This window comes from Marmota marmota, unplaced genomic scaffold, assembly GCF_001458135.2.
Source record: "Marmota marmota marmota unplaced genomic scaffold, marMar, whole genome shotgun sequence".
Taxonomy (NCBI): domain Eukaryota; kingdom Metazoa; phylum Chordata; class Mammalia; order Rodentia; family Sciuridae; genus Marmota; species Marmota marmota.
The window spans coordinates 26,352,876-26,380,797 of record NW_026000057.1 but is presented as its reverse complement, the minus strand read 5'-3'; the positions used below and the strand labels follow the sequence as shown (position 1 = coordinate 26,380,797).

The following is a 27,922-nucleotide window of genomic DNA, read 5'->3' as shown; positions in this document are numbered from 1 at the left end:
TACAGACCTTTCATTTTGAACCAATTAATTGTGATTCTTGCAGTTTCCCTATATTTTTTGCCCTTGAGTATTACTAGGAATATTTAATTTGCATGCTTCCTGTTCATCTTCATTTGATTAATCCAAATGGTGCTATGTTATTTGATTAATTCATATGCTGCAGAATATTGAATCTTGGGGAACTGTAGGTGCCAGTTATAAATTATACTTAAAAGTTTTCCACAGATTTTTCATTTCAAGAACTTCATGTTGTACATTTTTTCCTCTTTTCTTCCACTTCACATTATTACCATTTTTAAGTATTATGTTGTTATAATTATTGGTTTCCTACTTCATAATCCATTACAAAGAAAACCTTACAGTGCTATTTCTGTATTTTCAGCTGATATGAGGTTATTTTCCCCCAATATACAACATTCTTTTGAAGTCCTAAAATAAATAACCTTATAACCTTTAGGCCCTATTGATTTTCAAATGATTTCAAATAAAAAACATTCAGTTTCCATTGCACTGACAAACTGCTCAATCCCTGGGCAATCCCTATTGGATTCCCATTAAATGAAAGAGACAGGAAACAACAGAAAATACAAAAAGTGGATTTGAGGTAGTGGGGAGAGGTGGTCACAACTCAGCTCAGTAAATGGATACTTAACCTTTGACCAATGACGACAGGTCTCCTTTAGTTCTATTAGACCAAGAGTGAGCTGTTATGATTAAATAAAACAGGAAAAAAAAAACTGTTTAGAGCCTTACTGAGTATGTCCTGGGAATTAAAACATATGGCAGGGATAAGGAAAAAAGATTTTCCTTATGCTAATGACCCTTGATGTCTGAAATAAATTAGATCCATTAGAGTTTATGCTCAATAAAAGAAAGATTTTAAGCACTCCAAAGTTAGTGACTCGAGACCAGTTTTTGCTCTGAAATTCAATCTGCCTCCTTATTAATTCTTAGTGAGGCTCCAGAGCAGACAGGGGATGCAAAAATCATAATTCTGTACTGAACCAGAATTTTAAAGGACCACAGGTTTCTTTTCCTTTTCTTTTAATTAAACCATTTTTCATGCTTTCCATTTTGTTTCCTTCATTAATTTGATTTTGTTCCCATTTTTGTTTCATTTTTTTTTCTTTTCAAGGTTTCATTTATCCTATTTCAACTGAACAGAGAACCCAGAATGAATATGGATTTTCTTGTAAGTTTGATGTTTGGATTTTATGTTGCTGAGTAATCATTTAACATTATTGCCCCCAGTTCAGATTTGCCTTTCTTTGGATCACAGATGTGCACACAGGAAATAGGAGCCTAATATATTCTAACATGAAAAACAAATTAGATTTTTGATGCAGAAGAGAAGAAAGGGTCATTTCAAGTCTCTGCCTGATTTAAAAATCTGTCAGTCTACCATTCAAAGCTTGAGTCTGGTAACTGAGAAAACATATCATGTACCATGCTGATATAAATAAAGGGCAGAGTTTAAATATTAAAAGGGAAAAGGTTGAGAAAATGCAGACCTATTGTGCTAGAAATCATGAATGTTGAGTAAGTAATTATGGCCTGGTAAAGTAAAACATTAAGGATTTCAATATAATATTCTAACTGGACTTCAGAGTCTTCCTGCAAAACCTTAGATAAAACCCAGCAGCAAAGAGGTGTCAGCACTCTGAGAGCAGTGCTCATATAGTCAGGAGTATTTAGGATGTCATTGGTTGTCTGGAAAAAAAAATATGTCAATGCTGATTGATTGACAGGACAATAAATATTCTGCAAATTTTAGAATGGACAGTATTTTTAAGAAGAAAGCATAATCTTCCATAGTACATTTAAATATGAAATGCTAAAAGAGATGAAGCAATTTCCACTAGCAAATTCACTTATATTCCCAACATACAAAAAATACCATGACCAGAGAGTGTGGGGTTATCACATGATCCACTGGCAAATGAAGGGATGAGTTATGTCCCCCATATAAACCATGTGGCTGTGAGCCTTAGGAAAGAGCAGTGGCTTCTCAAATTTTAGGAGGTCACAGAACCTACGAATTGGAAAATTCTTTCTCCCAAAAATATGTGTGTATAAAACTGACCATAAAATTTGAGTTTGCCTTGACCACCTGAAGTATCAATTGAAACACCTCTTTTGTAGAGAGCAGAGCAGCAACTTTAATTAGCTTTGCTGAGCATTTCTCGTGAGTCACAGAAAATCGAAACCAGAGACTTAACAATGTCAAAGTAGTTCAACAAATGTTTAATTTTGGCTTAAATTATCAGTTTTTATCATCTTTTCCAGTAAGATCAAACAACGTGTTTCATGCCACCAAGGAACATACAACACTTATAGGAGTTCTGTTCTTGCTTCTTCCAAACATAGGTCCCCTGGGACAGCACCTTGTATTGGTCAGATGTTTACCCTGGGGTAGTATGGCCTTTATGATCACTGAGCCAGAGGTATATCTGACTTAGTACATTATAGAGCTATATTTTATTCCTGTAATGTCAAGCTCAAATGTAAATCTCTGACAGGCCCCACGAGAAGCTCAAGGTTCTCAGAGATAATACTGTATCTGTATCAAAAGCCTGGACTTTGCAAAAGTCACCAGAATTGACCTCTGGCCCCCAAGTCTGGGCCTTCTAAAAGCACACCTTTCTTATTCAATATATTTTTTTCCTAATACTTGCTTTTCTTAGTTACACTATTCCCATCCACCGCTTCATTGATTTAGGGAAAGTAAGAAGAGTACTATGGAAAGTAATTTTATGACTTGGAATGATTCTTAGAAAAATATTCTGGTTCAATAAACATACAGATTCCAAACACACCAGGTGTTTATGTTTCTTAAAGAACTATCAATGAATTCAAAAATCCTTCCATTTTTTTTATCTGAAAGAATAATAAACTCTTCCCCCCATGGAATGGGCTGGTTTTAGTTCTAGTTTATATGCCTAGTAATAAATGGTCTGTTATCCTGCCCAATTATAAGATAGATTAGTGGGTGGATTGATGCAGAGAGAGAAAGAAAAAGAAATCAGAGATAATTTTCCACTGAAAGGCCACAGTCATTTTATATAGCTTTTGAAATTAACCTATAAAAAAGGCAATAAATGTCTGAAAAAATTATAGCAATACATATGTGTACTGTGAGAAAGTTCTCTAAGCAGTTAGTCCAGCATTGCATCTTTCCCTCTAGCTGCTCCTGATTCGGATGATGTTGCTCTCTATGTTGGGATTGTGATCGCAGTGATTGTTTGCCTGGCCATCTCTGTTGTCGTGGCCCTCTTTGTGTATCGGAAGAACCATCGTGACTTTGAGTCTGATATTATTGACTCTTCAGCCCTAAACGGGGGCTTTCAGCCTGTGAACATCAAGGCCGCCAGACAAGGTTGGTGGACATTGCACTTCACACCCTGTTACTCATGCATGTATGAAGTTTCTTTAGGTGGTTTCAAGATCCTGATGTTTCAGTCTTCTAGTTCAGTTGGAATGTAAGCTCATTGAGGACAATGACACTATTGATTTTATTCATTACTGGATTGATGTCATTCCACAAAACAAATTAAGAGTTGTCCATGTCAGGTGCGGTGGCACATGCCTATAATCTCAACTGCTCAGGAGGCAGAGGCAGGAGGATCTCAAGTTCAAAGCCAGCCTCAGCAAAAGCAAGGCACTAAGCAACTCAGTGAGACCCTGTCTCTAAATAAAATACAAAATAGGGCTGGGGATATGGATCAGTAGTTGAGTGCCCCTTAGTTCAATCCAAAGTACCAAAAAAAAAAAAGTTGACAATGTTCACAAATCATTTTCCACCCCCCTGGCACATTGCTCTGTCACACTTTTTAACCTCTGTTTGGCAAAAAGAACATTGATTCGTGGACTGACTTCCTAGTCTCTTTCTTTACCTTCTTTGACAAGATACCTTGTATTACTACAGTCGTTTTCAAATGAACCCAAATCTAATATAGAAAAGGGACACTGTTACCTGATGGGAACCTCATGGGGCATACTTTTCAACCCAGTCTGTTGCAACAGCCAGATCCTTTGGGTAAAGTGAATAGACCTCAAAGGAAAATATAGAATGAGCCAGTAACAAAATGGATGCTAGTTAACCACTTGCCCTGCTTTCTGCAGAGCCTGAGAGTCTGTCCATCTCTAACATTAGCTGAGCTGCTTTGCTTTTGGCTCAGAAAGTGTGAGGGGGTGTCTGACTTATGTAGGCTGGCCTGAATGGAGAATGCCAATGGAATTCTCTTTTCTCTGACTCAGATCTTCTGGCGGTGCCCCCAGACCTCACTTCTGCTGCAGCCATGTACAGGGGACCTGTCTACGCCCTACACGACGTCTCAGACAAAATCCCAATGACCAATTCTCCAATTCTGGATCCACTGCCCAACCTGAAAATCAAAGTGTACAACACCTCGGGTGCTGTCACTCCCCAAGATGACCTCTCTGAGTTTACAGCCAAGCTGTCCCCACAGATGACCCAGTCCTTGCTGGAGAATGAGGCCCTCAACCTGAAGAATCAGAGTCTCGCCAGGCAGACCGACCCATCCTGTACAGCGTTTGGCACCTTCAACTCCCTTGGGGGCCACCTTATTGTTCCCAATTCAGGTAATGCCTAAAGGTTGCAAAGATGCAACTTGAAAACATTTTTGTCCCCAAATCTCTGTTTTCTTATTAAACTGAAAAGTTAACTGTGTATCTAACCCAAATCTCCTTTCAGCATAAATCAAATATTACCTCAGACCAAATCAGCAAAACCATTTATCTTCCCTCAAACAAGTCTGAAACACTTCCTCTAGAAATATTTGACTCCCAACTTTCTGCTGAGATACAATTTAGAACTGTCATTGACCTTCTTTTTAATAGAGCTTCGGGAGGCAGCAGTAAACCAGGAGCCCTCACAATTGTCACTGTATTATAAAAAGACAAATTAATTAGAAAAAAATGTCAGTTGATTCAATTCCAGCTAACTAAAGGAAGAGATGATTCAGAACACTAATTTTTTGATGATCAGAGACATCATAATAGACATCAGAGTCTTTCTTTATTAACTGAACTCTTCATCCCACAATCTTCAACCACAAAGTATTTATAAGGTCCTAAGTCTGACCTTGGATATATCCATCTATAATATCAACCTAGAGAAAAAGCCTCAGAAGGATTTCCATGGTGACCTTAAGTTAGTGACCCATAATGTTGGATTAGAGATTGGTACTCATGAATCAGTAATAGTAATGGGTTTGGAACCATAGGCCAGAAGAGGGCTAATGACTTCCTCTTTGAATCTATCTTCGCTCTTTGGAAAAAAATGTGAATATTTTTAAATACAGGAATAGAAAGCAACTTCATTGACCTAATGTGTTAATGTCACATGAAAAATGCAATTAATATTCAGACCTATGGAGGATCTCTAGACCTGCATATGAAATTGTCTTTTTTTTATTTTGTACTGGGGATTGAATTCAGGAGCGCTCAAACACGGAACCACATCCCCAACCCTATTTTGAATTTTATTTGGAGACAAAGATTCACTGAGTTGCTTAGCACCTTGCTTTTGCTGAGGCTGGCTTTGAACTAGTGATCCTCCTGACTCAGCCTCCTGAGCAGCTGGGATTACAGGCATGCGCCACCATACCTGGCTTGTCTCTGATTCTTATTCTCCCATTGCAATGCCTTTCATAGCATATTTTTAAAGAAGTATTTTAATATAGTTGAAATATTTAATAGAATGTCATTTTGCCTTTATAGATTTTACATAGCTGAGATGTTTTATTTTAAATGCTTTTTTTGCCTTTTTCTCAATTTCATTATATTTGTATGCTCTTTGCTACTTATTCATATATGAATTATATAAAGGCTTCTTAAGTGGAAGGGTCGGAGCCAGTATGTTTTAAGTACTTAATATATATGAGACAATGATCAAAAACATCATTTCATTTAATAGAGTAACATAGTCATTCATATTTGTCAGGCCTTATTGTTTCTAATTTACATCTATAATTTTTTTTCATCCCCATAACAAAGACAAAGGTACATTTTTATGATTTTCATTGGGGAAAAAAAATGCTGAGTCTTAATGGATTTGTGTGTTCTTCCTGCTCTCCCTCCATGCCCCCCACAACCATTCTCTATATATCAGCCTGACATTGCCCTTCCTGTCCCACCAGGGCTCCCTTATCACTCTACTTTTCAAGAGGGCCCTGACTCAGCATCTTCCATGAGCTATGCAAAGGCCTTTGTATCCCTACTTTCCCTTGACTCTCTGTTCTTTACTCTTAAGCTATTGTAATGCAGTGGGGCAAGTTTTCTTGTTGCATCATGTTCATTTGACATATACCATTTCCTTGTTAACTATATGTTACTCAAGGACAAGAACACTACCATTTCCTACTTGGCATTCACAATGGTGCCAAACACTGTTCTCACAAAGATACTCCATACATCGTTATTGAGCTGAATTAAAGTGCATTTCATGGGAATGAAATGATGGAGCCAAACATCCTCACAATGCTGACCCCCAATCCTGGTCCCAAGTCACTTTAAGATGATGATCAGTAGTGCCCTTCAGCAGTTCCTACAGGCTGGGCCCCAGACCTTCATCATGGGCATCACCTGGCAACTCATCTGATCTATAGAATCTCCCATCCCCGCCTCAACATTTTCAATCAGAAACTCTGTAGTAAGGTCCCCTAATCTGTGGTCTAACAAACCCTCCAGGTGATCCTGATGCAAACTCAATGGCAAAGGATTGCTGTGTGCACAGTTAGCTTAGAGCACAGTTCAGTCCAATAGTGCTCCCACAGGGCACCAATTAGCAGCTAAGTAGAAGTGCTTTGACTGGCTCTAACTAAACTCACAGTTCACCTTTTTGAGTTATGCGTAACAAAAGTACCTCAACAATTCTGATTCCATTGTAGAATACATGATGCTAACCAGATATTTCAGAAATAAATTTTTTTGATATGGTTGAGGTTGTCTTTGAATCTTGTGGAGATTTTTTTTTTAATTAGAAACAATGGATCATTACTGCTGTTTGAAAGTTTATAGTAGTTTTTGGTTTTCCTCTTGTTTTACAAGGAAAACAACAGTGGAACCATCTGTCTCTTCCTTAAATAAAACCAGAGTTTAAAAAATCATTCCTCTAAGTAATTCCATAACAGTTCAGAGGGAACTGTGGTAACTACAGAGGCCAATAAGGAAGGAAAGCAGGGCAGCTATGAGTATTTACATGTCTTTGGAGAAAAAGCAGCAGTCTTAGTGCTGCGTGATCACAGAATTTCCTCATTACTTTTTGCTTGCTGCAAAGGCATTTCTTTCTAGAAGTTTCCTTTTGATTCACAGGTCTCATACAACTGCTTTTTTCTTTTGCTGCTCAGGAGTAAGCTTGCTGATTCCCGCTGGGGCCATTCCCCAAGGGAGAGTCTACGAAATGTATGTGACTGTACACAGGAAAGAAAATATGAGGTAAATATGCTTTTTTTTTTCCCCTAATGCACTTGACTTTACCAGTCTAACTTGGAGGAGAATTGTACAAGAGAAACAATAAACCCAACATATTTTTGTCTTAAATGACATACAGTTTTCTCTAGACCCATAAAAGATCAAGTTATACTTCTTTTTACCTTTGAAGCTTCTGACACTTTTGCAGATCTTGAGGATGGGTGGAATGCCTAAGATCTTTGTTCCAAGTAGACATGTGGCCATATTAACAGGGGAAAAGTGGTCAAAATGTGATCCCTGGAATGTCCAGAGAGATGTGTGAGTTCACACAGAGACATTGACTTTGTGTGGCCCTATTCAGAAATCTAGCCTGTTCCCATTACAGGGTTAAAGGTCCCAAAGGATTGGACACCCATAACCCCTGACCTGCCCCTCCTACCTCAGTTTAGCACAGACGTTTACCCACAGAATTTTTTGTGATTCTCTTCCAATGTGTCTTCAGCCCCCTTCTTACGTTTAGTACTTTTAAATTTCAAACTCAGGCCTTTCAAAGTGGGTCAAGGGTTGGTTAAAACTAGATGGAATCAAAAGGTTGTGTTTCGAATGGGTCCTAATCACAAAGATGAAATGATTTTAAGTAAAATTAACACAAGGGGTTTAGAAGTTCTAAAATCAATTTTCAGTTTGAAGTTTAACAAATCATTAGGAGTCTTTCTCAATCTGTTCCCACATAAAGTGTGTGTTAAATAGTCCTTCAGAGGCCTCTAAGGAACACAGAAGCCTTAATATAAAAGACGCTGTTAAAAAGGAAGACCCTCATCATGTAATGACCATTGTTCTTCCTGAGGGGAATAGTGTGGGCTCCTCAGTCCTGAGCTCAGAGTACAAAGAGTGAGTGACAAATTGAGAAATAGGTTATCATTATCACGCATTATGCCTTTTCTCTAACCTACTCTCATCCTCAGAAAAACATCCATTTTTAGTCTTCAGTAGCTGAAAGAGCTCCTTTATTATGCACTCAGGTGGACAGATAGGTATTTATAATCGGTATGACCCAGAACATTTTTTTCCTCAGGTGGTGTACTTTCACCTATGCAAACAATAGCCAGAGTAAGAGGAGAATAAAATTCTTTGAGCATTATTCCTGCCTTAAATTTGAGCAACCGAAAGTCACTTAAAGGCCTGTATTTACCTACATCAAATATTTATTCTTTTCATTCCCAATGCAAAGCTACATTCACAGACCTCAGAACTCCTTCTTTTGCAGCAGGAGAAAAAAAAATTAGCAAACTCCAAGATCCTTTTATTTTATTCATTTTTTTTCTCTTGTTCAGGGATAAAGTTAGCATTAAATATGTCCATCCATCAAGGCTTTTGCCCACGTGGACATTTGTTTAAGTAGAAATGAGTATTGGCTTGTGCTTTTGGAGAAACCATGAGGGGCTGATGGCCTCTACGTTCATCTGATTACCATTATCTGCAGCTGAAGATCAGACCTTAAGGGGCTATTGCAGGCACCAGCTAAAGCTGAAAATGTGTAACTCGTCTGGTTTTTCTTCCCAAAGTTTAGTTGGCATTCTAACCAGGATAATTGTGCATTTGAAATGAAGGAAAAAGAAATCATAAAATTGATAAAGCAAGACACTCTGCTTTTAGGTTCCATTTCTTTTAACTATAAAGAAAAGAAAACAATAAATCACTCCTTGCTGTGCCTACCACCTAAGGTTAGGTGCACAGGGAATCACTTCACTGAATTTGGGTTGCAACAAAGAAGTCCTGTTTATAAAGATGATGCTAGACAAAGCTCAAGATCTCAAAAGAAAATATGCACCAGAGACCATGAAACAAGGAACAAACACAAGAAGATGGTTGTCTCAGATAAGTGAGAAGTCCTCTCTCCACTCATGTTCCATTGTGACATAGATGCATTTTTTCTTGTAAAAAGCACAATGGCAAGATTGTGTTTTAATATAGTAATAATGCAAAGCTTTGTTGCAATGTCTTCAGCACACTCTTCATTAATTCCTCAGTGCAGCTCTGCGAGTGATGAAGAGCTTCTCTTCGAAGATGAAGAAACTATGGCTCAGGGAAATTAAGTCACATAGTCAAGATTTCCCAGTTAGCAACTAAGGGTGGCAGAATTCAAACCCAGGTTCGTCTGACCCCAAGGACTCCTGGGTGTTCTTAGGTTCATTCCTCCTGCATAGAACTGGCACTCAGCAAACCTCTGTTTCTTATGATCCTGCATTGTGGACAGAGTGTCTGTTGCTCACTAAAGACCCTTTCCATCCTCACATGATAGGAGATGGAACTTCTTTGGAGGAAGACGTGGTAAGGATCAGAAGGCATAGGTATCATTTCAAGGCATGTGTAGGAAAATTCTGAATATTTGCCTTTATTCTCCCTCTTTCTGATTCTTTTCATAATATCAAAAATTGGATGTGTTTCCAGCTGGATGGTATCCAGCTGGTCATCTGCTGATGTGAATTATCTGACAGGAGGCGTGAACTTAATTGCATGTGGCATAGTGAATGTGACAAGAGGGACCTTATCATTAAGGCTGGATAGGCTGCAAGAGCCAGAGATGCGACAAGCCAGCTCTGACCAAAGAGGGTGTGGAGCCCCAAGGCTGCACCCAGCATTTCTGCCTCTCCTGCTTTATAGATCTAGAGAGGTTGCAAAGCCTGTTCCCCCTGTGGATACAAGTTCCATGACCATGTGGCCCTTTTTACCTTATTTCTAGTAACAAGTTTTTTAAATTAGTCTAAGATTGAAACATTGTCCTTTGTCAGCTCTTATGGCAAAGCAATTTGAGAGTAGAGTGCTTGCCTAGCATGCCCGAGGCCCTGGGTTCAATCCCCAGCAATGAAAAAATATATATAAAAGTTAATTTCCCCTTTCCTTAGTGTTCTCCCAGTGGCTTTATCAAAAGGCAAGCAAAAAGAAAAGAAAATCAATTTAGAATTTCCAAATATAAAAGTAAATAGAACTCTTTTTTGTAAACTGTAGGGAGCCACAGAAGGCTTCTGAGCAGCCAAGTGACACGGGAATAGTGGTGCTTTTTAAAGATTGATTTGGCGACAGTGTGATCGAATTGATAGAGGAAACAAAGACTCTTCCTGAAGGCTGGGTGCTTGGTTCTGCTGTGGCATCAAACTAGGTGTGAGGAGAGAGGGAAGAGTGAGTCAGGCCTGAGTCTGAGAGGACAGAAAGTAAAATGTATTGAGGAAGGGAAGGAATTTCATCCACAGTGTTGAGAAGGAGTGCACAGAATCCATTTAGGATGCAAGTCCTGGGCACTGTAAGAATGTGCAGAGCAACAGAAGAAAGAGCTCAGAAGCAGCAACTGGCTGGAGGCGGGAAATCATGGACTGCAAACTAGAGGTGTTCCGAATGCAAGTGGGGATAAGGAGTCCACTAGAGACACTCAAGGGCAGTCGTGGCAGTGGATGAGTCTGTGACAGAGAAAATGTAGGGACAGAAGGAAGAAAGCTGGAGAAAGAACTTTGGGAAATATTCCCATTCAGGTTTGGGTGTAAAGAGAGAAACTAAATTGAACTTGTAAGGATAAGGAACTAGATAAAGAGTTTGCATGCAGCTCTGCACTTGACATGAAGGGGCTCCTCAGTGAATATTTTTGAATGAAAGAATATTTGTATAAGGAGATATCAATCAACTGCAGTATAAGGGGATCTCAAAAAACAAAGGGAAAGAGAGCTTCAAGATGGCCAAGGTGGTTAACAGTTCAGATGCTAAAACAAAATGCAAAGACAGAGGAAGAACAAGGAAAAATACACATTTTGTATGTACAATGCAATTGTGTGTGTATAAATAATTAGACAATAATAATAATAAATACAGTTTGTCACCTGTAGGAATTGGTAGTGTTTAGAATTTTTTCCCCCAACATTCCTGTAGAAATCACTTCAGAATGGTTTAAGGTGAGTTAAGGAAGGCCACCAAAGCTATCATATATATATATATATATATATATATATATAAAATAGAAATAGTAAAGTGTTTGATAGGATAAAGTGGAAGGCCAAAATTCCCTTAGGTGAGTAATCATGCCTAAATCCTTTTTGTTTATTTTGACATGTTACCGTTTCGAAATTTATAAAATAGCAGTTGACATTTCTCAGTGACACTTAGAGTTATTTCTCCTTTTTGGTAGAGAGACTCCTTTCTCTTTCATGAGTCCCAAGTTCCTATGATTGAAGCAATAGCTATAAAAAGACTAAAGGGTGGAGGCAACGGAGAACAGGTATATGTAAATGTCATTCTCTCCTGATTCTGAACCATGTTTATATATTGAAATCCTACTTATAAAGAAATGTTGCAAGGTGGTTTATAAAAAATACATTCTTTTCTTTTGGTCTCAATGGAAGGGATGAACTTAAAGAAGTGGATGAAAAAAAGATAAGAAAATGGGGAAAGTAAGGTTATTAAAGATAAGATAAAGTCAGGTGAGCAGCTGGAATATAATAGATTTGATATAATTCCCTGCACATTCCCTGGTAATAGATCATGAATTGACTGTTTCTAAGCTTTCAAAAGGAAAATGTGAAATATGCCCAGAAGCTCAATTATCATTCCCTGATTCCTCAAAAACAAGACATTTTGATAATGCAACCAACAGCATTCTGATAATAAAAATAGCAATGAGTTTCAAGGTCTGCTTCTATTAGTGTCCTTCAGTGGAAACAGATTATCTAAGGCCCAAGCACACATTCAGTGAAATAATTCCACAAAGACCCAGCCATTCCATCCAGAGCACAATGCTCAGTTGTTCTGGCTTCATCCTGGGATAGATTCCGCCTGTCTGGGGAAATGGTGGCATGCCCTTCAGAGTGGCTTGCATAAATATGTTTTTTGCTCAATTGAGCTTTTGATAGCAAGTGAGTTAGATATTCCCTGTCAGGTACCTAGAGTGCAAATATTTCAAGTTGCCAGTTATGTGGGAAGGCGTGTGCTTGAAAAGGCAGCTGAGCCTAGGGTGGGACTGTCATCCCAAGAGACCTAACAAAAGAGATGTGCGTCTCATGTCCACCCAGAGGTCGATGGAGACCTATTCTTTCTAAGGAGTTTTGCTCTAACAAAACTGACAAGAAAGTCCTTATACCCATTACAAGCAACACAAAATACACCACTGTGTGAAAGAAAAAAAATGACTTGTGTTTGAAATCTCACTTTGCTGATGCCTAGCTCTGTGTCCTTAGGCAAACATGTTAACAGCTCTGGATATCAGTTTACCATACTGGAAAAAAAATGTAATATAAACACTTTACCTTACAGGTGTGCCATGAGCAGCAAATGCAATTGTTCATGTGGAAATTGTGTAAATTATGCACTTCTGTGTAGAAGTTCTCCTCACTGATAATAGCAAGCAAGAAATGAAAAATATCTCTGACAAGAAACAAACTCTTATGGACTTTGTCCTAGAGGCCTCAGGACCCATCCAGCATTTACCATGATATTGTCTTTGTTGGTCTTTAACAAGTCTCTAAAATTTAATCATTGTTCATTGCTGAATTTCTACTTAATTGCTGCTTCTGCAGCTAATTTTTGCTCTCTGTTCATCTCCATTTCATCTGCAATTAATATTTACAGGCTGCTTGAATAGCTTGGATAACACAAGAGACATGATGGAGTGAGGCCCTTCTCTACAAAACATGAATCAGAGTTATATTTAATTTCTACTGTTTTATGTATGCTTAATATCCTACCTTTATATAAATAAAGGAAAAGTGAATTTAGACACTCTGACCTTTGGTTTCACGAAGTTAAATCTTATCTAAGTCACTCTTTCTGTATATGCTCAGAAATGTTTCCAATTTCAAGCCGATTTCTTTCATCTTGAAAGCATTTGAGTGTCTTATTATTTCTTCTTTGTTTTTCATCCCCTGTTATGAATTCCACTTCACCACTTCCCTATTCATTACATTCTCCCACCTCACTGGGTTAATAAATTCTTTTGACACTCATTGTCCCTCCTTCCTCCCCGCTTCCCTTGCTATCCCTCCTGCAAGAACAGTGCCCATCAATATTGCATGCCAGTGGTGTGCTTGGAGAATACCAGTCTGACAGCTCCCCAACCCAGCAGGGAATCTTCTGCTCCCTTCTGTTCCAATTCAATGACAAGAAGAACCCCTGCTTCCTATCCTTCCTGCCTTCAAGCACTGGCTGCTGACACCAGACTGAGAGACAGATGTTTCCAATCTCCAGTTATATTGCAAGGGCCACTTGAAATGGATTCCACTTTAGGCTCCTTCCTCAAAAGTTTAATACTCACTTCTTGAGGTACACTTGTAACTAAAAGGTAAGAGCAGTGCTCTGGAAAATGCAATCATTGCATATTTTTTTTTCTCCTTGGAAGGAAAAGTAGAATTAAGCAATAATAAAGTCACTGCCTAAGGCAGATAGTGTAATATTAAATATGACAAAATGAAAGCAAAACTTCAGTCATGTAAGAGAATGAATTTCAGACTGGAAAGAAGGAGGACAAACTGGGTTAAAAGAAAATGAAAATCAGAGTGGAAAAGGGGATAGTAATGAGGTCTCAAGCTGCCGCTGATAACCTTATGATGTGCAGTGTAAGTACATTTCCAAGTACCTAGAAAACTTCAGATTGAATAGAGAAAACTTTGTTGTTATTCATAGAGAATGGAGATGATATTAAAAGACTAAAAGTAGGTAATGTTTGTTTGGGGTTTCTAAATAGGAAGAGAAAAAGACATAGGTTGGTGGATCTGAATGCAATTTTAAAGTTAGAGAGGAAGCAGTGATAGCTAATACTTTTTAAGGATAATAAATGCCAAATTTTAATTCAGATTTTAGAACTGATAATAATTGTCATCTGTGATTGCTCCAAGATGTGACCTTACTTGTGAGGTGTGAGGTCAGCTACTTTGGTTTTGTGGATACTGATGGAAGATACAAAACTCCTGGGTCAGAGACAAAGGACAGTTTGTTAGCAATCATGTCATCTAGAATATTATCTTTTTGTGCTAGTTTCCTGAGCCCAGGTTCTCAAAGGGTGATACAAAGAGCATCAGATGACATCTACACACTTAAGTGTTGGATTCCAGTAAAGGACCTCTGAGCTTAGGAAACCTGGGTCTTTGTAATGAGAAGGAGAACTGCCTGCCATTTGCTCCAGAACAGACACTATTTTTATATTCCAAGGCAACTGTTCTACAAGCATCCTTGAAAAGACATTAAAGACTGCACAGTAATATGAGAAATCCATGGAGAATTGTCTTCCAACAATATTAAAAATAATAATAGCTACTATCATTCATTGAGTGTTAAATGAAGGTAAGCCAGATAAACTAACTTCTAGATGCTGTAATAAATAATATATAAACTACAGATAAAGAATAGAGAAAAATCAATTTCAAGTGGCCATTGCAATTATAAAGGAATTTGATATGTCCTTTTTAATATCTATGTGAATAAGATAAAGGGGATGTCAACTGGACAATGTACATTTTAATGGGTTTCTATTTGGTTGAACTAAATAACTCAAAGGTATTGATGTTAGATGGGAGAGAGTTTTCAAGTGGTGTCCTTGAAAAGATTTCTGTCCTTGCCTTATTCTTGTGTTACAATGTTATCAGTGATTGTGATGAAAGCACAGATGGCAGGCATATGAGATTTATGAAGGATGAAAGACTGGCAGATATAGCCAATATTTGGAAGAAAGACGTAACATTAAGAAATTTACTGTGAGACTATTAAGGTAAAATCAAAAAGCTTAATTTAAATGGCCATACCTAGATTCAAAAGCCATTACTACTAACACATAACAATATAAAGTATGCCTAAGAGTCATTCATGTAAGGAACACATAGAGTGGTTAGTTTTAACAAATTACTTAACTTCCTTGGGCCTTCACTGCCTCTTTTTATAAAGGAGATACTTAGCCATACTATCTCCATCTTTCTTTCTAACTGGAGCCTTCTCAATAATATTTATAAGTAATTACTTGATTATCAGTAATCTAAGAGAACAATTTTATGATGAATGAATATAACTACACATTTCAAATCAAAGAAATAGTAGTACCTCATAGTATTTGAATATTGAGTTCACTTTAAGATTCCCCAAACTATCGTGGACACTGTAAAACTTCCATGTGAAAATGAACAAATCTGGAGACCATATTTTGCCAGTTGATGCTGAAAAAAGATGAGAATGTTTGGTGTGAAATGAAGATTTTGGAGTTGTAACAATCTCCAAATATATGAAACAAAGTGGGCTAGAAAACAGGTCAAAGATTGGTGAAGAGAAACTTTAGGAAACTAGATTGTGTTCATCCCAGCTAAGGATCTTTTTGAAATTTGAGTGTTTAATAAACAGGATGACCCTTTGGTAGCAATGGACTGTCAATGTGGATGTGTCTAAAGCACAGCCATGTTGTCAGAGGTTTGTGCTTTAGATAGAAGGTGGTGTTCAGTGGCCTCCTGAAGGATCGTGAAATTCTTTGGATCCACATTTTCTAAGGCCAGGCTACTCTAACAGTGGCTTGAGCATTGTTATTGGGAAGGCATGAGTTTTAGTCCCTGCGCTAACCAGCACTTACAAGGTGTGAGACTTTGTACCATCCACTTAACACTTATGGGATGACTACTCAACTATCAAGATAGGTTAACTTATCCATTTGATTGTTGGTTAAAATCTTTTTGGGGAAACAATATGTTAGTCTTTAAAAAATAATAAAATAAAAGAATTTAGATCTTTGCGGTTCTTTCTGCCCAGATCTGAATATGAGATATATAAATAAAGAGAACTTATTTTAATTTCTATAGAAATACAGTTCTATAGTGTTTCTGGTCATATTTGAAAGAATGACTCTGCCATACTAGCCTGAATTATTCCTGAAAGTCATTTGGACTAAGTTTAGCTCCAGGGTGTCCTCATTCTGAAGTGATTTTTTTTTTTGAAGTATTTTTCAAGTTAGGTCCTAAAAACACAAAAGTATTTAAAACCCTGTGAGACCAATGGCAAGTATTATCAGAAAAGCTAGTTATATAACTTCATAAGGACTCTGTTCTTTCTCATTCCATCCTGAAAAGTATCAGCACATATATTCAGAGGAAGCTACCAAAGGCAACCTGTGTCTGAGGGAGGGGATCAAAGAGATGATGGCAAATTCCCTGTTTTCATAGAGACCTCCAGTCTTGAAAGATGAAAGCCTTGGTATAAAGAGCATGTCTTCACATTTATTTCTGCCTCACTCCCCCCAAAAAACCCAAGAGAAAACTATTTGAACTGTTTGTACAACTTTAGATCTCAGATCTCAACAAGTCCGCAGTACATAATTACTATGAAATGTCACTGACATAGTTCTCTGCTCTCCTACCAGGCCACCCATGGAAGACTCTGAGACGCTCTTGACCCCAGTGGTAAGCTGTGGGCCTCCGGGAGCCCTGCTGACCCGCCCCGTCATCCTCACTCTGCATCACTGTGCAGATCCCAATACAGAAGACTGGAAGATCCAGCTCAAAAACCAGACAGCACAGGGACAGTGGGAGGTGAGGGGGCTTCTTTCAGAGTAGAGATGGGATTCATGCACATCAGTAGGAGTAACTATGGGAGGCCTTCATTTCTAAAGCAAAACATGAGGGGAGAAGTTTAGGTTGTACTCAAAATGAGAGAGACTAGTTTCTGAGTAGTGTGTGTGTGTGTGTGTGTGTGTGTGTGTATGCACATATACATACACATACATACATACACTCTTATTTTTTTTAATTTATTTAAATTTGGAGTTAGAGAGTCATTGCACATTGTACCTTGGTTAGAGTACGTTAGGCACTTAATTGCAGAGAAGTATTTAAGATATAGTCTTGTGAATTTAACCTGAGAAAACAGAAAGGAAGTGTCTCCAAAGCTCTACTTTGAATGAAGAGAATCTGGGACACCTTGTCCTTCTACATCTATTGCCATCATAACTTCAGGGCCTTCAGTGGGCCCCACTTCTCACATCAGAACCTGTCACTTAGCACCTGTATCTGAGGAATATGCTTTATCAAATAATGCCATTATATAATATATATATATATATATATATTTTATAAAATTATGAAATACGAAGTTGTAATATACAAAGTATGTTATACTATATATATATATTTACATACATACACACATAAGTATGTCATATACATGTATAATATGCAAAGTATATATTATGTACTTCATGATTACATATGGTATTTTTCATTTAGGGAACAAATTTTTAAAGATATATTTGAAGATTTAAACCCCTAATATTTTAGGAATGTAGAGTTAGCAGAGTAGGGGGGCATCCTGGAATTAATTAGAGTTTTCTTTCTATGGATATCTGCTACTCTTGGTCATATGAGGAGATCATGCTCTGTGTGTGGGGGCGGGGGGGAGATAATGATGATTGTACCCAGAATGGTTTGTTATTGAGCTACATCCCCAGTCTGTTGTGGGTTTTTTGTTTGTTTGTTTGTTTGTTTTTATTGAGGTCTTGCTAAATTTCTGAGACTGGCCTTGAACTTGCAATCCTCCTGCCTCAGCCTCCCAAGTTACTGGGATTATAGGCCTGTGCACCACTGCACTCAGCAAAGAAAAGTATATTAAAGACATCAAGCCTGCCAAATCTTGCCTTCCATGAAATGTGGCAAGAAAGAGAGTTTGAAAAAAGCAGTGTCCTGCTTTGGAAAGTAACTAGCAGATGAATTTTGAAAGAATGCAATTGGATGGCATGGCATAAGGCCTTAGTTTTCCTAATTCTTTTCAAGTATATGGGTTTTTTAGGGAAAAACTGCTATGCTATAATGGCACAGCAAAACATTATACTTTTAGATTAAATAAGAAATATATTAAATCATTCAGTTCTCAGAAACAGAAAATAAACTAAGGTTTATTTTCATAAGTCAGGGTAACTTATGAAGGTCTTTTGGATTTTCATGTAGATTCCAGTAATGTAGATTCTAGGAAGATCAAAAAAACAGCCAAGGAAGGTGGCACATGCCTATAATCCCAGTGGCTCAGGAGGCTGAGGCAGGAGGATTGCAAATTCAAAGCCAGACTCAGCAACTCAGTGAGACCCTGTCTCTCCATAAAATATAAAAAGTGTTGGGGATGTGGTTCAGTGGTTAAATTACTCTGGGTTCAATCCCCAGTACCAAAAAAAAAAAAAAATGCACTGTGTAAAAGACTTCTACATAAAGAACATTATCAGCATATAGGTGGCAAAGGGAAGAGTAGAAAAGAAGATAATTATTAAGAATGGAAGTAGAGGTCTGGGTCTGGGGCTTAGTGGTAGAGCGCTTGCCTACCATGTGTGAGGCACTGGGTTCAATCCTCAGCACCACATAAAAATAAATAAACAAAATAAAGGCATTATGTCCATCTACAACTAAAAAAAAAAGAAAAAGAAGAATGGAAGTAGTAGGATCAAAAGGCCTGAGAAAGAAAGGAATAGCTAAGGATAAAGAAAAATGAGCACTCGGGAGAGGAGACTACTCTGCCTACCACCACCCACAGCGACCAGCATGCATCCTCCGTGGCTTAGAAATATATATTATAAGCCCTGTCCCTTGTCTCTTCCAGGATGTAGTAGTGGTTGGAGAGGAAAACTTCACTACCCCCTGCTACATTCAGCTGGATGCAGAGGCCTGCCACATCCTCACAGAGAACCTCAGCACATATGCCCTGGTTGGGCAATCCACCACCAAAGCCGCAGCAAAACGCCTGAAGTTAGCCATCTTTGGGCCTCTCTGCTGTTCCTCCCTGGAGTACAGCATCCGGGTCTACTGTTTGGATGACACTCAGGATGCCCTCAAGGTAAGTGACTCCTGCCCAGCACTCCTTCTTCTTCACTCCACTTGTAAGCCAAGGTTTGGTGTGGCTGAACACACCTGGAGATTTGTCTGTGCACATGCACCCAGGTGTGTGAACACGTGCATTCCGCCCCAAAGGACACAGTTAAAGAAACAGACAAATCTCTGGGGCCGTGCTGACGTATGAGCTGTTTCCTTAATGCTGATTCCTCCCAAGGGCTACTTTTGTTTACCTTCCTTGATTTCTTTTAATGAAAAATGTAGAAGAGTTTGGCAAGGAGACCCGTGGATGGTAAATAATCTGCTTCCATGTTTATCTCAGCTGTGTTCTTCCTATAAAAGAAATTGGCGTAATTGCTCACACTGTATGTTCCTCTTGTGTGCTACTTCATTTATATGCTTTCCCATTCTTTTTACGAGGGCTGTGAGGGAGAGGGTTAGCATTTGACAACAGGCTGCTGCTTTGCAGAATAAATGAGCTTAATTCCTGGTGTGATTATTGCCATTCATTTTATCCCATTTGAAGCTTTAAGGGATATAATAAGTGCCTTTGAAAAAGTTATGATCTAGAAGGATGAATAAAAGAAGTATGGCAAGGATGAGGAGATAAGTCAGAATGTGATGAATGCCACAGACAAGATGCAAAAGTTCATGCAAGTTCAAGAGACAGAGGCGTCATGTTATTTTGAGAAAAGATGAAAAGAAGCTAACATTTGAAACTGACCAAAGTGGAAGGTAGGGTTTCGACTAAAAATTCAATATTTCCAGGTGGAGGAAACAGCATGCAGAAACACAGAGCAAATGATGCCTCTAGGCAGGCATATTATTCCAGGAAGCCTAGAGTGACAGGTTCCTCCCATGAAGAGAGACCTTGACTATCAGTGAGAGGAGTTGAGGTTCAATCTGTTGAGTTAATATATAGAGAGAGAGGTTTAAATAGAAGAAAGAATGATCAGAAATATACATTAGAAATATTAGTCTGAGGGGCTGGGATTGTGGCTCAGTGGTAGAGCACTCACCTAACGCGAGCGGGACCCAGGTTCGATCCTCAGCACCACATAAAAATAAAGGTATTGTGTTGTGTTCATCTACACCTAAGAAAAAAAATATTTAAAAAAAAGAAATATTAGTTTGACTTCAGTGGGAAGAGAGAATCAGTTAATAAGAAGAGCAGGATAGAGCTGGGATGATAACAGAAGAGGGTGATAAAGGGAACAGGGAAAAGGTCCTGTTCAGTAGCCTTTATCGGGCCTGGTCACTAACCTCAGTGGGTGGAGTAAGAGATCAGACTTGTATCTCTAAGTCAATGGTAGTAAACTCAGGGGACAAGCAACTTTGTGGTTACAACCTTGGTTAAGGCTGCTATAACAAAATACCCAGGATGGGGTGGCTTCAACAACAGTTCTTTCTCACATTTGTGGACGCTGGAGACTTGACATCAGGGTGCCAGCTTGGCTGGGCTCTGTTAAGAGCCTCTTCCTGGTTGCAGACTGCTAACTTCTCACTGTGTCCTCACGTGGTAGAGAGATAACTAGAGTTTTCCCTAGGGTCTCTTTTATAAGGACACTTGTCCCATTCATGAGAGCTCCACGCTAATCACCTCACCCCACCCTGAAGGCCCTACCTCTTAATACCATCACATTGGGGGTTAGGATTACAAAATATGAATTTTGGAGGATACAAATATTCCATCTATAACAGTGCTTATTCTTTTAGAATACTGGATTAGAAGCCTAAATTGGGCATTCAGACAGAGATACCCGGGCACGGTTAGAAATAGAGGTGTGGCTTTGTACCAATCTCTTGCAACCCCTGTCCTGCCCACCTCTGGTAGTTACTTGTCTGCTGTCTACTTCTGTGACATCAACTTCTTTAGTTTTCCATACATAAGTGAGCTCATGCAGTGTTTGTCTTTCTGTGCCTGGTATCAAAGTGTACCTCATAAATGTGTAAAACTATTGTGTGTCAATTAAGACAATGTTTAAAAAGCCATACCTGATCTTTTTAAAAGAAATACGGGTGTGGCTGTCCGGACAGAGAGATGATCCCAAGATATATATTCAGGAACCAACAATATTGATATTTGTCATCCGAGGTGACCAGGGAAAATACTAAAAGAGAATAGAGAGAGAAAATAATAATAATAATAATAATAATAACAAAACAGTAATGTATTTTTGAGAGTTTCCTATGTACCAGGCAAAATTCTAAATATTTTTTATTAACTTATTTAATCCTCACAGAAATTCTATATCAATCTCATTATCCCCACTTGACTGATATGCTAAACATGGCACAAAAAGTTCAAGTCAGTTTTTCTAGATTGCATCAGCTACTAAGAGGAGAAGTCAGGCTTTGTATCTGCATGTAGATGTCAGGTTGAGCTGCTGAAGAGTCATACCCTGGATGACAGGGATCAAGGAGGAGGAAGGGCAGCCAGCAGGGTGCCCAAGTTGCTAAAGAAAGATGAGCACCCAGAGGAAGAAGAGAAGGGGGAAAAACAAGTCCAGGAATCCAAGGGAAGAAATTTTTTTTTCTGTCAGGGTGTTTCCTATAGAGTTTCCATCTAGAGGGTAGTTCTGGGGTCATGAAAACAAAATTGACTCAAGGGACACAAATGGAAGCAGAGAGACAAGTGAGGAGCCAATTGCAATCATCCTTCCTCATGGTGGATCTGACCAGCCTGGTTCCCAGGGGAGGGGATAAGACCAGGTGGGTTGCTGAATGTATTTTTGATGATCAAGCCTATAGGATTTTTTTTGATGTGGAATAAATGATGTGGACACACAGCTCTAGTGTAAAGCTTCAGGACATTATTTCTAGACTCCTTGAAAATGCAATACCTCTAAGACACTAAGAAGCATCGTGATTTCTAAGATAGAAATCATGCAAGGCTTAAATTCTTCTTAGGGAAAGTTGTATTTGTTTGGGGATCCTGGGATCTGATTAACACAAATCTTTTCAAAGAATTCCAGGAAAATTATTGCAAAAATCATACCGTAGAAGACCCATATCATATCTAAAGTGTTTGGTATACGTAGTTTATATTCATACACATTGTTATACTCAGAAAACTCTTGTCCTGTCTTCCCAACAGACACATAGAGATCTATTAAAAAATGCAAATGTATATTTTATAAAATACATTTGATTATGTTGATTAGAAAGCCATGCCAATGGTCAACACTGAGAAAGACCAATGAACAGCTTTTTGCCGTGAAAATAACCCAAAAGTAGTTTGTATTGTGGTCAATGCTTTCCAAATAGACATTTATAAATTTTCAGCATCTGGGGATCCAGCACTTAGCCTGAACCAAAACATGGATGAGGCATTCCTAAACCTCATGGACTTTTAATAATACAAAAATATCAAAATTCTAGTTGTAGGTAAATGGTCTGTCCAACATACCAAAGAGATAGTTTAGTCACATTTATACGACCTCACATTCACCCTTGAATTGTGAGTGGACTAGGGGTGGATTAGCTGGAAAAGGCCCTTCAATGCTGAAACTTTGCCTTCTTGGCACCCTGCTTGCTAATGTTCCCTGCCAGTCTCTCTGATGTCCCTGCTTCTCTTGTCGCTCTAACCCATAGTACATCACCCCTCCCAAGTCCTTCTTCCTCCTTCAGGCCTACCCCACTCCTGTTTCATGTTCTTCCCAACCCACTAGTTCTTTATCTCAACACACATAGGACTCAGTGACGAGCTTTTGAAAGACTCACTCCAGGGCTCTACCCCAAAGGCTCTGATCTAACTTGTCTGGGTAGTGAAGTTTTTTCTTACAGCTACCTGTGTTATTCTCTTGTGAACTCATCCTAAATATTTTCATCTCTTTTTGGAACTTTGATTCTCTTAAGGACAAACTTCCCTACACCCTCAAATGGTTCTTTCCCCATTTCTTTACCTGACCACATTAACTACCGGTAGATCTTCCAGGTTAACAATGCCTGCCATGAAGTCCACACCCTTGAATTCATCACAGGCCCAAAGGAAAATTCTTTGACGGGCTGGGAGTGGTACTGGGCATTAAACATAGGGGTGCTTTACCACTGAGCTACATTCCTCACCCCTTTTTATTTTACTTTTTATTTTTAGACAGAGTCTCAATAAAGTTATTGAGGCTGGCCTTGAGTCTGCAATGCTCTTGCCTCAGCCTTCCAAGTTGCTGGGATTACAGGCGGACACCCAGCTAGGTTGAAAATTCTAATAGTTCTCATACTCCATGACTATTTCTCTGGCATCTCTCCACTTCATGGGCTGGATCTTTCTTGTGTGGCTCATTACCTGTCTCAATTCCCTTAGCATAGACAACATCCTCATCCTAGCAAGACTTGCCTCCATCATTCTTTCTACCCATTTTATTCCAACAATTCTCTGAAATTTAGGGTCGCCACTTAAATCATAATCCCTTGGCCCAGAGGTCCTCTATTCCATCATTCCATCATCCCACATTATCTACCTACCAGTGTAAATGTTCTATAGCTTTCATCCTCATTGCCAAGACCTCCAATGGTGACTGGCTTAATTAATGACTACAACCATCTTTCCTTGCTGCACACCGAAGCTGCCCTTGGTTCTTAAGGAGATACTTCCTCAACCTTTCCTGGTCTCCTGGTCTATAAAAAGTCTGTAAAAATTCCTCTGTTCTCACCCATATCTACAGGGAACTCACTTCCCACCTGAAATCACCTGTCATCTTGAGCTGGAGCAGGCTTTATGAATGTCCATAGCAATGATGACCTCAAATGAACACGTATGCTCTACTACAAATTTCAGTTCTACTCTGTTGTACTGCTATGAAAAAAAAAATCATACATTTCCAATAGAGTTTAAGCAACACCTCACCTGTTCCTTCACACACTTTTATTTCTCTCTTCTAGACTCTTGGATTTCACGCAGCATTCTTCCAAGTATCTTCCACTCCCCTGAAATTCCCAGTTGTCCTGCAGGCCTCTCCATGTTTAGGAATGACCTCACCTTCCAGTGGATGCATCCTTTCTGATTCCAAATCCTTAACTTCAATCTCTTCTTTCATAATTTGGACTCCAATGAAAAGAAGCTCTGCTTCCTTGTTAGTGATCTAACCCAACTCCTCCTCGCCACCTCCATCTTTAGCATAACAAGTAATGCCCAAAGGTGGTCCTCTTAGGACTTGATAATTTCTTAAAGTTGCTATTATAAGTTGGGATTCATTATGAATGACAGAAAAACTCACAGAAACATCAGAAGAGGTAGATATGGAGACCCTGTGGAGTAGTCACTCTCAGGGGACATAGCTGCACAGTCCTTGAAAGATTTTAGAAAAAGATGGTGGCCCAATGTCTAGAGAGGAGTGTGTCAAGAATGCTATCACATTTTATCGTCTCTGGTTATATTATCATATTTATGGATGGGGAAAAAAAAGAAAGTTTCCATATCAGTCATTCTCAAGTAACCCTGGTACCTTTTTTCATCTCACATATACTTCTTTGAGTTTGGCAGCTCTTATAACAAATTTTCCTGTATTTTGTTAAGCCTTGGGGCAAAATGGTCACCTGAAACTTAAAAGCCGCATTTAGCAATTGTGAAGCATTCGTATGGAATCAGAATGCCAGGAGTGACTGACGGGGTAGAAGTCAAGGCTGGTGGGAAACAGTGGAATTCTTTTATACACCTTTCAGGAGGGGTTTTTCCTATGCATGAGTTTGAAGGACCAGTGGGAACAATGCTCAGGTTGAGTTCACATAAAGACATAAAGATGCTAAGAATTTTGAGAGCAGTTTGGAATCAACTCAAATAGAGAGGTCAAGTTTATTGAAAAGATGGTATTTGGAGTATCAGAGCTTTTCTTTTTCCTTCCTCATCAGGTGATTAAAGTAATAAAAATGGTGTTTTCCTTTCATTATTTGTAAAGACTTAAATCCTAGTATAAATAGACCAGAAATTAACAGAGAGCAAGGTTATATTTGGAATAAGTTTTTAAACACCCAAGGAGAAATGTACATCTACATAAAAATAAGAAATTTCTGCCCCACTACATGAAGAGTAAAATATCTGAGACTCTGCTCATAACAAAGGGGCTTATATAAACCCTGAGATTCAGAACATAAAAGTGGCATTATTTTCATATAGTGTGGATAGTGTGAGATTTTCGTTGAATTTCTGACAAATGTATTTATGATATGAACCAAATAATGTGTATTGACATATTATAGCTTTATGGAGTCACCTGGAATGTTGAAGAGTCTTTGTTGGATTCATTCAATTTTCACACACCCTAATCTAGATTCTAATATACTCGAATAACTCTGTGAAAGATAATATAATATTTAAAAAAAAAACACTTAAAAGTGGAGAAAAATAAATCTCTTGGATGAAGCCTAGTTGAGAATTGTTTGCTACCTTCTTTGGCCATGTTGGAGACAGTCACAGGCAGCTGGTTAAGTGGGGAGGTGGTTTTATTTTCATCCTACCACCTGTCACCACCTCCACTGGCATCTTTCTGTTGCTTCTTTCATGCCCACCTGTGCCCTTACTGAACCCAGAACTCCTCAATCTACTTCATCTAGGCCTTTGAAGGCTGGCCTTCCATAGAATGGGCCCCATTAGCCATAGCTTTCCTTTCCATGCCCTCATACAAACTTTAAAATGACCCCAACCTGTGTTTTATACTTTCATAATCTTGCTTTTGGGAATTAAATTAATATATTCATGCATATGACACATGTGTTGCATAACGAGAAGAAAAATGTGTTAAAGTTTCCTAATGACTTTGTCTGCCTCAGGAATACCTTGAAGATTCAAGGAGATCAAGATTATTAAATCTCCTGGAACAAAATAGGACCTAGATATGAATCTCTTAGTCATCCCACAGAGAACATTTAGACTGTCATGGCATTTTAAAGATAATAGCTCAATGAAAATATTACATTTAATTTTGATGTAATTGTGGGATGCATTTTAGGTTTGTTGGTAGTTTGATCATTCAGCCATTTAATCACAAGGAGCTTTTCTGGTACCTTAAAATTCACCTTTTATTTATTGTCTTCTCAGGAGACTTAGCCTTGGCCCTGGCCAATCCTATAGCTTGGAAATGACCTGCCATGTTGAATTTATTTGAGAGACAGAGGGAGAATAGAAGTCTTGGTAGATTGAATAATGTCCCCCAAGATACTTACACATTTATATTCAGAATCTGTGAATATGTATTACACAACAACAACAAAAAAAGGTGATTTCACTGTCATGAACTATCTGAGATCTGCTTTGCTGTAATCTGGACAGTCTGAGTGGATCTAATCTCATTATGTAGGTTCTTCAAAGTGGAGGCCCTTTCCCAGCTGTAGGTATAGGGAGGCATGATCATGGAAAAAGAGCTAGAAATATGTGTTATTGCTAGACTTGAAGATGGAGCAAGGAAACCATGAGCCAAGGGATGTGAGAAACTTCCAGAAAGTGGAAAAGACCAAAAAAAAAAAAAAATCAAAATTTTCCCTTAAGCTTCAGAAAGGAAGGCAATTAGAACTTGATTATAGACAGTTAGGCCTATGCTGGACTGCTGACCTCTCTGACTGTAAGACAGTTACAGACTGTAAATTTGTGTTATTTTAAGTGATGTGTTTGTAGTAATTTCTTATGTCAACAATAGGAAACTAATACAGACGATTTGTAACAGCAATGTTAGTCCAGAATGACCTAAAGCAATCTATCCCCAATACATAGATGTGAGAGAAAAAAATCCACAGGAGTATGCCCAGGGGGATCCAAGTGGCATGGCCACTTCCTTGAATGTTACCCCTTGGCACTTTGCTTTAAAAGTGTCACAAACTTCCCTGACTTGGCAGGCTGGAAGTGGCATCTCAGACCAAGCATCCATGGCAGCAACAGCTGTGGGAACAGCAGGCAGAGCCCTGGAAATGAAGTGACTTGATGTGGAAATGTTTGCACATGGTCACTAGAGTCCAGCCTTGTTATTATTAGGGATGAAGCAAGGCAGACTAACACCGGGGGAGAGCAGTGCACCCCAGCGTGAACACAGGAAGGGAAAGTAGCAACTCGAGCCTGGGTGCCAGTGAGGATGACCTGAGCAGGTGGAAGAGGCCAAGCTGACAGTCAGATGTTCCCCACTGCCTGGCTCAGCAGCCCGAGGCCCGAAGGCCAGAGGAGGAGACAGCACATGCAGGGCAGAGAGCAGCCTTGCTGAAAAACTGGCAGGGAACAGGAGAGAAGGATGGTCACTGTTTTTGGCCTCTGCTTTGGTGGAGTGCAGGCACACAGCTGTGACAGAGACAGTGGCGACAGCCACAGTAGCAAAGAGAGAAATTTCTCATCCCCAATGACCAGGGCAGGTTTCAACACAGGATTAAAGAATGAATAGAAGCAATAGAAGCAGGTTCCACTAAATCTGTTGGCAGATGTGATTCTTTTCAACACCAGTCAGCACAATCATTGAAGGTTGGTCTTTTGAGGTTTAACCCATGTGGCATGCTGAGCTATTCCCTGTGTCTCCCTGTTGCAGAAGCTGGGTAAAGGTGGGGCTTGCAGCGCTACTACTGGTCCCCCAGGGCTTGGCCAGCACCATGGACAGAGCATAGGGGATGGGTTCCATGTAACACAAAGGGAACAGCTGTAGTTCAAGGCTGGGTGCTGCTTCATTGTAGTCTCTGTGCAGGATCTCAGAGTCTTCTCCACA

General features: G+C 39.0%; 1 protein-coding gene across 2 annotated transcripts in view; it reads left to right on the top strand.

Annotated features, from left to right (window-relative positions):
- The window catches only part of Unc5c (unc-5 netrin receptor C), a 344,358-nt gene that overhangs the window by 289,353 nt on the left and 27,083 nt on the right, over positions 1-27,922 (top strand). Inside the window, exons 8-13 of one of the 2 annotated variants that reach the window (XM_048813645.1) lie at positions 1,136-1,192; positions 3,185-3,376; positions 4,258-4,602; positions 7,371-7,458; positions 16,802-16,970; positions 19,021-19,254. In XM_048813645.1, the coding sequence (XP_048669602.1) occupies positions 1,136-1,192; positions 3,185-3,376; positions 4,258-4,602; positions 7,371-7,458; positions 16,802-16,970; positions 19,021-19,254 (1,085 nt within the window). The remainder of the gene's footprint in view (positions 1-1,135; positions 1,193-3,184; positions 3,377-4,257; positions 4,603-7,370; positions 7,459-16,801; positions 16,971-19,020; positions 19,255-27,922) is intronic. The other variant, XM_048813646.1, reaches the window with a different exon arrangement.